The sequence below is a fragment of the Acromyrmex echinatior genome, chromosome 1 (genome assembly GCF_024713525.1).
Source record: "Acromyrmex echinatior isolate Ae372 chromosome 1, ASM2471352v2, whole genome shotgun sequence".
NCBI lineage: Eukaryota > Metazoa > Arthropoda > Insecta > Hymenoptera > Formicidae > Acromyrmex > Acromyrmex echinatior.
Genome location: NC_141852.1, coordinates 12,900,106 through 12,911,081, shown reverse-complemented (window position 1 = coordinate 12,911,081; position 10,976 = coordinate 12,900,106). Strand labels below are relative to the sequence as shown.

At 31.8% G+C, this 10,976-nt stretch overlaps 3 protein-coding genes and 1 long non-coding RNA gene across 6 annotated transcripts; 3 read left to right on the top strand and 1 right to left on the bottom strand.

Moving 5' to 3' along the window:
* The first annotated feature begins 73 nt into the window (after nucleotides 1–73).
* Nucleotides 74–908, top strand: LOC105146879 (uncharacterized). The gene is made up of 2 exons (XM_011057490.2): nucleotides 74–380; nucleotides 455–908. The coding sequence occupies exons 1-2, from the start codon at nucleotides 124–126 to the stop codon at nucleotides 612–614; spliced, it is 417 nt and encodes a 138-aa protein (XP_011055792.1). The 5' UTR covers nucleotides 74–123; the 3' UTR covers nucleotides 615–908.
* Nucleotides 840–4,585, top strand: LOC105146880 (uncharacterized). Of its 3 annotated transcripts, XM_011057493.2 has the most exons (9): nucleotides 840–1,006; nucleotides 1,068–1,128; nucleotides 1,192–1,551; nucleotides 1,633–1,737; nucleotides 2,369–2,469; nucleotides 2,536–2,727; nucleotides 2,845–2,886; nucleotides 3,596–3,664; nucleotides 3,725–4,585. In XM_011057493.2, the coding sequence occupies exons 2-9, from the start codon at nucleotides 1,081–1,083 to the stop codon at nucleotides 3,855–3,857; spliced, it is 1,050 nt and encodes a 349-aa protein (XP_011055795.1). In that variant the 5' UTR covers nucleotides 840–1,006; nucleotides 1,068–1,080; the 3' UTR covers nucleotides 3,858–4,585. The 3 variants fall into 3 exon arrangements, with proteins under 3 accessions (XP_011055795.1, XP_011055794.1, XP_011055793.1); XM_011057492.2 differs by having other exon boundaries at nucleotides 1,072–1,128; nucleotides 2,536–2,886; XM_011057491.2 differs by having other exon boundaries at nucleotides 2,536–2,886.
* On the bottom strand, nucleotides 4,472–7,716 carry LOC105146877 (nitric oxide-associated protein 1). Its single transcript, XM_011057488.2, has 5 exons — nucleotides 6,158–7,716; nucleotides 5,780–6,076; nucleotides 5,351–5,654; nucleotides 5,024–5,241; nucleotides 4,472–4,784 (listed from the first exon to the last, which is right to left on the bottom strand). The coding sequence occupies exons 1-5, from the start codon at nucleotides 7,428–7,430 to the stop codon at nucleotides 4,606–4,608; spliced, it is 2,271 nt and encodes a 756-aa protein (XP_011055790.1). The 5' UTR covers nucleotides 7,431–7,716; the 3' UTR covers nucleotides 4,472–4,605.
* A 719-nt stretch (nucleotides 7,717–8,435) lies between these two features.
* On the top strand, nucleotides 8,436–10,714 carry LOC105146878 (uncharacterized). The gene is made up of 4 exons (XR_846235.2): nucleotides 8,436–8,671; nucleotides 9,618–9,676; nucleotides 10,139–10,276; nucleotides 10,572–10,714. It is a non-coding gene; the product is annotated as an uncharacterized LOC105146878 (long non-coding RNA).
* Nucleotides 10,715–10,976: the final 262 nt, after the last annotated feature.

Below are 10,976 nucleotides of genomic sequence, written 5' to 3'. Positions count from 1 at the left end.
TATTACGCGAATGATAGTTCTTGAAATTTGACAGTCAACTTTTCTGCTTCGTTTACGAAATAATAGCTTAATACAATTCGCGCGTTATTTGCAATAATTAGAAGGTTTAACTTGAACAAATTTATGGCGACCAGTTTGCTAGATCCTATAAAACAACGCTTTTATATAGAAAGATACAAAAAAGAGAATAAATTGATAAAGGTGCGAGAAACATTTGTGCCTACTACTTGTGTGAAACCGTTAACTGGCAAATTCTATGCAAAACACGATGTTATCTCTCCGTTGGACGTTAAAGAGGACGATATCAATTTAATTAAACGACAGATGGAGATGATACCTACAGACATTTATTCCTTCAGACCGCCGTCAGTAAATATGGAGTAAGTCGATAAAACAGTAATGAAAACAGTAGATGAAAACTAAATTAAATTTTTTATAAATCGTTTTTTTATAGATACGGTTGGTTCACTACACCGCTTATTCCCATTTCGAAAGATCCAAGATTACGCTTCTCCAGAAAACAATCGGATTTTGTCACGTATGAACTCCTACGTCGAAAACTGCAAAGAGGTCTTCCGGAAGAACGATTTTTTGGCGTGCCATTTAAAACATAAATGTTTGACAGACATTTCAAACAAATTAAAAAGCGGAATAAAATTCGTTAATAATTTTGACGGTTCAACTAATTTTTTAATAAATATATCGTTAGAAAAGAGATCTTTTAATGACAACACCATCGCTGAATACTTAACGCTAAAGTTAGCTGAACTTGATAAAATTCGATATATTGATTCGAGCGATGTTGTGTCGCTGTTCCTTGGCAACAAATACCGTAGTAACTCTTTCGCAAGATGGATCTTTAAAGTGTATACGTGTACGCTCTTTTGTCGAACAAAGTTAAAATAAAAGTGAGATTTGGACTCGGATATTTAACCTGAGCGTCGAAAAGCGAGTCGAAAATTTATACTTTGCTATCGTCCATTATGAAGTTCAAAGTGATCTGAACGTATGTATACAAATTTTGGCAATAATGCTATTAATCATATAATTAATGAAATTGTCATTAGATAGTTGGGCGGGATGACAGGGAGAGCTTTCCACATTAAAGTACAACTAGATGTACACGCGGTACGTATATATGATATTTTTTTGTTATTTTTACAATTTTTATTTACGCGATACGGTTTTTAGGTAACATGTCCTGGCGTTTGGTTATGTCCCAATGGCAAAGTGGTTCTGCGAATCAATGCTCTTGATTCTTGCGCAGAATCCCACGCAATAAGCCCGATTTTTCCACTCTTATTCCATGAGAAATTTACTTTCGATAAAATCTTTGTTGAAATAATTTCCTTGACGGAGCTACAAAAGACTTTGGAGCAAGAATTTTTCTATGCGGAATTAATACAGTGGATAATACCGGCTAGTCAAGGTATTACTTTGGCAACGTTTGAAACAAATTTGGCAGACTTGCTGTATCCTGCGCCATGTTTCAAAGGTTTACTAGCTGGTGTGAATGTTGACCTTCTAATGGAGCCGACTAAATATTTTCCCGTAAGTTTTTTTACATCTATTGATCATTTAATTTAATTGTAAGAAAACTTTTCACTGGACAAAACGTTGTTTTGCTTGCAGGGTATTATAGCACCCAAAATTGAGGTCTCCACCAAAACGGTTATCGAAGAAATCTTGGAATTCTACGCAAGCAAATATGTCACCAATCCAAATATTAACTCTAAGGTATTATTATATTTTATAGATACAGATTGAAATCGACAAATACATACAGTGCAAAAAGTATTCGTACAGAGAAAATATTTTTTAAAAAAACTTTATTTTTAAAAAGTAAATATCATCCAGCGAGAAATGAATCATCGAATTGATATCGAATCGATATCGATACAATGATTTCAATACCAATTCGATGTTGATTTGACGTTTAATTGACGATCATTTTTTGTTGGGTAATTAATAATTTATTCATAAAGAATAAAATAGACTGTATGTTTCTTAAAATTATATATACCAAAAAGATGTGTATTAATTATAAAAAATATATCATCTGAAAAATAAGCGAAAATTAAAAATACTATTGTTTGGATATACTCAAAATGTATTCGTACAGTTGAGAAATTTAGCTGCTAAAATCAGGAATACATACGAAGCTCGTTTGTTTATGTTAGAACAGAGTATATTCATTGTATAAAATTGTTAATTAATGTTTATTTTTTACAAATAAAATTTTTTTTATAAAAAATTTCCTTGTACTTTTTGCTCTCACTGTATGTCATTTATAATTTTCTTCTTTCATATTATATTTACTTGAAAATAGCGAATTTGTACATCAGTCCTTATTATATGTAAATTTTAGCAAACGATGTGTAGACAGAGAAAAAGACCGATTAAAGGTATTATAAGACAACGAAAAGTGTGTCACATTAAGAATGAACCAAGATCTCAAAGCTGTCGACCGTAAGCATTATTATTAATATTACATGTTATTAATGATATATAAATATATGTTATATGTATAAATAGGTTTTGTCAGAGATCGAATGAATCTCATCAATGTTCTTCAAATACCACGAATCATCAAACAGGATCACAAAGTGATCAATATTATCAGTCAATAAGGAGAAATTCTTATCGATCAGATTTCCCAAAGTTAGCCGGATCTGCCATCATATGTGATAATACTCACGTTACAAACAACTGTCCAGTTTGTTTCAAGTATAATTATTATTTTCCCAAGTACAACGATTGTGATATAATCAAGAAATGTGTTGATAATAAGCAAAGACACTTCAGAAATTTGTCTGATATCAGAGAATGTGATTGTATTTGTAGAAACGGTGCATTCGACACGCAAGAGGAAGGAGTAATGCCATTGTGAGTACATTAAAAATGGATGAATTTCTTCAACATATATATATATATATATATATATATGTGTGTGTGTGTGTGTGTGTGTGTGTGTATATATATATATATATGTATATAAACTTTCTTAAATAGCACACTAATCATGTATAGCGTTATTCCTAATTAAAAATTGAGTCAAAAAGTCCTCTACAATTTTGCAATTTTTCGTAATGGTTGACGAAATATTAATTTATAAATATTGCCAAATAAGCGCGTATCCGGCTGCCCAACCATTAACTATCACAAAAATTGCAAAATGGTAAAAGACTTTTTGTTTTAATTTTTTATCAGGAATAGTATTATGTGATTCAGCAATCGCTTACTCAGCAATCTTTAAAAATTAATGTTTCATCAATTATTGCGAAAATTGCAAAATGATAAAGGATTTTTCGATTTAACTTTTAATCAGGAATGATTAGTGTTCGCTATTTAAGAAACACTGTATATACAATATGCATGCACATTTTTTTCTCTTTAAAATGAATTTTTAAAAATTTCTCTAACAATAAGACTTCTTTTCACCGAGATATTTCAGTTTTTGTGAAATGCGAGAAAACTGCAAGCATCCTCAAATTTATGAATGGTGTACACATTCACACGCATTTACGCACGCACGCACGCATGCATACGCGCTTGCATATTTATATTAACTATACATATATGTATGTCTTTACAGATTACAATCTAAAATCGAAAATCTTCAGAAATCTAAAGAAAAATGGTATACTACTAAAATGACAGACAAGTAAGTAATTAAGATTCCCGATCGTTTTACAACGTTTAACTTTTGAAAATATTATTTCAGTATTGAGGAATGCGATCCGAAATACGAATACATTCAAGATTATTCTCCGAGCCATGGCTTTTATAAAAATTTGGAAAAATTTTACAAAAGAATGTATAAGCAAGCGAAAATGCGTGCACGAGAGATCGATTGATATGAAAAATCATATTATTGTTCAGGTTTTTCTATAACGCGATTTTTATATCATAATTTATACGGTCCAAGCTGGCGCTACAAATGCTTCGAAGCATTTGATTAACCAATCGAAAAAAGAATTTTATTAACTAATAAAAAAAATTTCAAAACAGCAAGTAAATCATAATATTACAAAATTTTGTAGTAGATTGCTTTTTGTGTGTGTGTGTGTGTGTGTGTATGTGTGTATGTATATGTGATGTCAACAAAGCAATCTTATTTAATAAAAGAATAAGATTTTTTATGATTAAGTAAAGTATTGATTAAAATATATGTTATATACAAGTATTAATACGGGTTAAACGTGTTTCGCCGAACCGACATCGAACTTTCCTTTTACGCCACGCCAATCCTAAAATATTTCTCCAATTGTGTGGCGTAAATGGAAAGTTAAATGAAATAAGTTCAGTACCGGGATAATTAATGAATCGTCAATCACACAAAAGACACAGTACAGTTTTGTTCTCTAAAGCAGGTCTATCAAATATTTTAAAAAATTTTTGGGATCGGCGTGGCATGTATGTGTTAATACTTGTTCAATTGTTTTCATATATATGCATTTTTGGAAAGACATTGTAATTGATACAAATATATAGTATATTGTCCTTTACTACTTATACATATATGTATATAAATGTAAGGAATTTATATATAAAGCAAGAATACATTTAGATTATATGTACAATATACACGTGTAAAAAAAGTATTTATTTTCTATATGCTTGGCGTCCGCTTTTGTATGTCGGTGTATCTAAAATTCGAGTGCCACGTAGAGTGACAGATTTCTTCAAAAGTGCTGGTGTTCTTAGGTGTAAGCCTCGACCTTGTGGATTCCAAGCTTTCAATAAAACACGCTCATCTTTTTCAGCAGCGATTGCGATCCATCCTGTGTAACAATGATAAAACCACGATTGTAAAAATACATTTTCACAAACCGTTCAAACCGAATGTTTCAGCGACAAAAAAGAATCACGTGATTAAAATTAATGTTTGATATTCGTCAGTTTTAATCACGTGATTCATTTTTGTTGCTGAAACAGTCTGTTAGAGTGACTTGTAAAAATGTACTATAAGATCGGAAGCCACTATGCAAATATAAATTTATTTATTACAAAGAAAAATTACCCGCACTAGATAAAACAATGTCGGAGATTGATTCGTTCTGACCAACACCAGTAATTTCCATCTCCTTAGATACTAAAGGTGGCCAATGTTTCAATCGATCTGGATTGTTTTCGGGTACGACAAACGCTTCCGTTTTAAGTAACTCGTCGTATACATTATCCGCATCCTCAGTATGAGTTAGAGTTATCGGTAATTCGTTACTTGAAAATATTGTACACCTACGACATATACATGTATTAAAAACAAAACAATTGTTTTTAATACTCAACACCTTTAATTTATTACGTTCTTATTAGCAATTACACACACATAATTATGCATAAGTACCTAATAAAAGTATTGCCTTCTACGTAATCCAATCTTCCTATTCCACCCAAAAATATCGTTTGATTTACATGTAGAATGAAAGTTCTAGGTGAGATTATTTTCTTTGGTAAAACCGACAAAAGTTCCTGCGTTGTCAGCAAATCCAATATCTGAGCTGGTTGAATGGTGCCAGGAGTATCATAACACCAGCGGCTGAGTTTGAATTCTTCCCTATTCTCATCAAATCCGAATTGCGTATTCTTCTTAAATTTTCCTTCCATGAATAAATCATTTTTAGATGATTGAAATGTTCTGCCTATATGACCTAAATTTAGAATACAACATTTACTTTCATATATTAACAAAAATGTAAAAATTTTTTATCGACTACAATTTTATATACAATTGTATGTTGTAATTATGAGAAATTTACACAAGTACGATACATACTTTGCAATGTGGCGTACTTTAAATTACGTGTCATTTCGAATTGACCGATTCGAGATTTTTCTTCAGCATGCTTGTGCCGCTGTTCCATTTTTAATCGCAATGCTCTCAAATAAAGTCGCTTTCTTTTAGGATTTAGAATAGGAAATTTCAATAAATTCAATGTTGTGCCTGGCCAAGGAGAAATAGTTGCACGTTGTATTAGATCCACAGCCTGTACCTTGCAATAATCAGACTGTAGAAGAGCATTAAATAGAGAGGATTTACCAACATTTGTGCATCCAATAATGTAAACGTCTCCTAAAAATTATAATTATAATACAAAATATGTTTGGAGCATATGTTCTTCTAGATTCTAGATGATCAATTTTGAATTCTTACCTTTATATTTCCAGATATTATGTAACTTATTTATAAGTTCTTCTATGCCATAGCCTGTTTTCGCAGATATAAGTTCTATATGTCTAATATTCTCCTTCTTGATTTTTGTACTTTCCATAGCCTTCAACAGGCAATCTTTAATATGAGTAAAAAAATATTTCGAATCTTGAGGCAACAAATCTACTTTATTCCCTACGACAAATACTGGTGTTAAAGGATGCAGCACACTATTTATTTCAGGCCATATGCTACATGGAAAATCTGTAAGATCGACCATCAGAATGACAGCGCATTTCTTTGTTCTTATCACTTTTAACAGTTTTGGATATTCGTCTGCAGATACTTTTACTTCTAACGTGGTGTTATAATAATGCATAAAATGGCATCTTTGACAAATCATAACTCGCAATTCTCGATTGCTCCTCTTTAGAAACAATTCCGAAGGTAAGTAACCTGGTAGAGCAGGATCCTTACAATGCAACAAGGCTCCACATCCACCACATGGTATGGAACTAATACTAGAGTTTGGATCAGGAGTTCCGTAATTGCCGAGCCAGCTATTGTCTTGTAAAGTATCATCGTATTGCTCAACGTCGACCATCCAATTAGATGGAACATTTGATGGAAAATTTTTCTTATACGTATCTCTTTCTCCTAAATACTCCTGCAAATTAAATTTTTCTTTTTCCAAATTCACATTCTTTTCTGTTAAATATTTTTCATATAGAACTTTATATCTGCTGTTCAATGATATTGTATTTTCATCAAAATTATTTTTATTCATTTCAGAAGATATATCTACATTACTGTATGAATCCGTACTCGCATATGGCATATGTATAGGTTTGGTTGTATCTTCTTCTGCATTTATATATTTTTGCTCCAAGTGACTGTCATCGTTTTCTTCATTTCTCTCATCCAAAAGTACGCTGTAGACAGGTACGTTCGTGAGCTCACTTTTTCGTACCTCCTTCGCAAAATTCTTAGCTTTCTTTTTCCATACAAAACGCTTCATGTAACTTATTTTCACCTTATGATAATCTAAATAGTCGCAATATATCAATTTCTCTCGTAGTGCTTCGATTCTGGGATCGAGAGACGATTGAATTCCATCCTCTTTCGTGTCGCATTTCGTCGAATAAAAGAAAGTCTGAATCAGTTTATACCTATAGCGATAGGTTCTTAAATGACAATATGTATTATCTGTATAGAGTTTCCACGCAGAATACTTTACAAAATTAATCAATTTAATATTATTTAATGACAACATCATAAACGTAACATGTGTTCCAGGGTAGCACGATGGCGTGCGTATCCGACGTATTTGTTACTTTATAAAGGTTAGAATTTGTAAAAGGAGCTTTCCTAACCTTTCCTCGATATGTCATGAATATAGAGTAATAGAAAGGAGTAAAATCTCGGCAACTTACAGTTACTCCGCAGCGGCACAAAATTCGTGGCGCTTCTGTCGTTGACAGCCTTGTTTATCAGGTTGTGATGGAGGTGGAAGCTGAGAGAGGACATGATATGTAATTGCAAAATGCTGCCATGCACTACCGTCCTCTGAAGAAGTAGATGTTAACTACACAACAATATGTCCTCTCTCAAGTTTCTCTCTCTCTCTCTCTCTCTCTCTCTCTCTCTCTCTCTCTCTCTCTCTCTCTCTGCCATCGATATAATTCCGTTAAGTCCATTTTTCAATATCGTATATTATACAAAAAATGTCATTTTCATTTTATACACAAATGAGCGTAATGATTATTATCATAATATATTTAATACCTAACAATAAAATAAAATTCAGTGGAGTAGTATTGCTATATTAATATTTTGATTTAAAATTTTATTATAAAACTTTAAATAATAAGTATATTTTTATACTTTCACGATGTTTAAATCATTCACAATTTATAATTGCTTATTATTTTATAAGTTCGATTTTTCTTTTGATAGCCTTCATTTATTTATTCTAATTGTTTTTAACTTTTGGAAAAAATATAATTTCTAGTCCGTATTCAAAACACTGTTTTATGTTTGAAATTCTACAGTATACGTAATGTGAACTATGTACTAAATACATGCTACATCGTAAAAGCGCTTGCCGAATGAGTACAGGCTTCTCTATCCTTATAAAACGCTCGACTTCAAATTCCGAAAAAGACTGAAATTTTTTGCGCGTAGCATTTATATACCACATTCGGAAGCTAGCGCGATCCAATAAGCTGCATCCGCAGCGAGGCATCGCGCTCATTGGCTGTCATGCGAGTGGTGGGGTTTGCCGTTTGACGGTTCATATAAATAGCACGTAATTCGCGATTTTACGCTTTTGCGACTCAAGCAGGGGACGGGGATATGTCCTGTCATTTTAACGTTGGAAAAGTTCGCAACCCTGTCTTCGAATCGATTGTCATTTTTTCTCCATACTCTAATCTCTGCTGATTAAAAAAAAGAATCTTTTAGAACATAAAAAGCGACGAAAAACTTCTCAAAGGATCGTTGGATTTCTTTACTAAGGTAATCAATAATTAACTTTTTTTTGCCTTTACTTCTCGTAACAGTGTAAATATCGCGTATTGCAGATTCTAGTATAGCACACTGATTATTCGGTCGAAATATATTTCTCGCATATTCGTTTGATCGAAAATCAAGATGCAACATCATGTCGCGTCGTCGCGTCTCACGTGAAATTGACCGCACATGGAAAACGACGCCGCTTCCCCATTTCAATCGCATTCACGTTTCATTCGCGAAATGCGGCGGATAGGGAATAACATGGCGGGATGGACTGGCTCTCAAACGAGTGGAAACGCGCGATCAAATATGATAATTAAAACCTATATAATACCTGAATAATTTGAATGTATATTTTTATACGCGATATTTAACTACCGACTATAGATTCAGTAATCGCATATTAATAATCCGTTCGAACGCGTATTTCGCAAAACTTGTTCGCCGAAAGCGGTATATCGTTTGAATAGTTGACCATGAGATTTTCGAATATCAATCTGCAATACGGAAATAAAAGTCGAGCGTATATTATAATATATGCTTGTCCTTTATGATTGTTATTTCCGTATTTCGCGTCGTTCGCTTCAATTTTGGTACGCGAAGTTAACCATGCAATGACGAAGCTGTCTCGTCATCTTAATTACAACTACGATTCATTTACACATCTCGATCTGTAGATGAAGCGCAAATATAATTAAGAGACGAGATGTACATCGATCAAATGATAAAAAATTAATTTATATTAAAACTGTATTTATTATTTATTGCAATACTTAGTGTTCGCGCAATTACAAATTTAATATTCACTTATAAGAGATAAGTATTAAGTTATAAGAGAAGGACGCGCAATTGCCATCGGCACGCCGCCGTGTCGCTCTTGGCATGTGAAATTGATCACGCGAGAGAAAATCACTTCGACATAATAATTGCATTTATGTTTTATTTGCAGAATGCGACGAATACGAAATGATCGGCTCCAAATAAGTGACGTCGCGACTTATTGAATTGGTAAGCAAAATTTATATTAATTTTATATCGATAATTCATTCGAGCATGTATTTAATAATATTCGTGCAGACGAATAACATTTCATCTTTGATGCGTAAAGTCAACTGTCCAGAAACTGTCCATTTCGCTATTTTAGGTGCATTCCAAATTTTATTTGTAAAATATCGCAAGTATCAAACATGACAAATTTTTTTGCATTCTTATTTCTTTGCTGTCGCAACATGAATTATGTATCACGTATAATTAATATCGACAATATAAACAAAATATGACATGGTCGCACAATATTTAGATATTTCACTTTCATGCTCATATGCTGTAAGCATCAGTTCATCCTTGTTGTCTATCAAATATTAAATAGGACAAATGATGCTTACAAATATTGTAAATACAAAACAAAGCTCATCTTTAGTAATTATTTGCAACTGCACTTAATTTTAACAAATGATTTGTTTCAACCAGGTACTGTCTATACGTCACAAAGTAAGTAACGGGAAGAGAAGAGAAACGAGAAGTAGGCTTGACAATTTTGTGAGGGGAAGGAGGAAAAGAAGGAGGAGACTTAGGAAAAGCAATAGGTTTCGACGGGGCAACTTTGCGGTAAAAAACAAACTTATTACTTACTTGCATAAAAAATTAGTCATTTCTTCCCATTAGATGTTTTATTTCAATGAAAGTCGAAAAATAATAATTGAAGGAAAAGAAATTATCTAAAATTAAAATTAATCTAAAATGTTATAGAAATTTATTCTCATAAAGACAATTTTGAGAAAATGTATAATTATTTTTTAACGGATATATAGTTGAAAAATTTAATGTGTATAAAAATTATTTTTTTAATTATTAATTATTTTGAATGTTATTTTAATTTGAATCTTGTGTTTATATGTTACAGAACTATGTAGCCACATGAATTATGTAACTGATAACTCCACTGATGCGCATCAGTCGGTGAGTGACAGAGATTTTATCAGGTAACGAATCTGTGAAAAATGTAACAGATTTATTATATTAGAAATAAATATAATGTTTTAAAAATCCGTTACTTTAAAATGGATTAGCTATAAACAATTATGATACATATTTAATCTTGGATTTCTCTATCATTATTTGTCAATTTGATCAGCGTCTTGGTGTATTATTATGTTTGAGACCTAGAAAAAAATTCATAAATAATTATATAAAATTATATAAAACACATTTTATACAATTATATAATATTATATATAATTATACATAATTATATAAATATAATACAATTATATATAATTATATAAAAATATGTCTATATATATATATA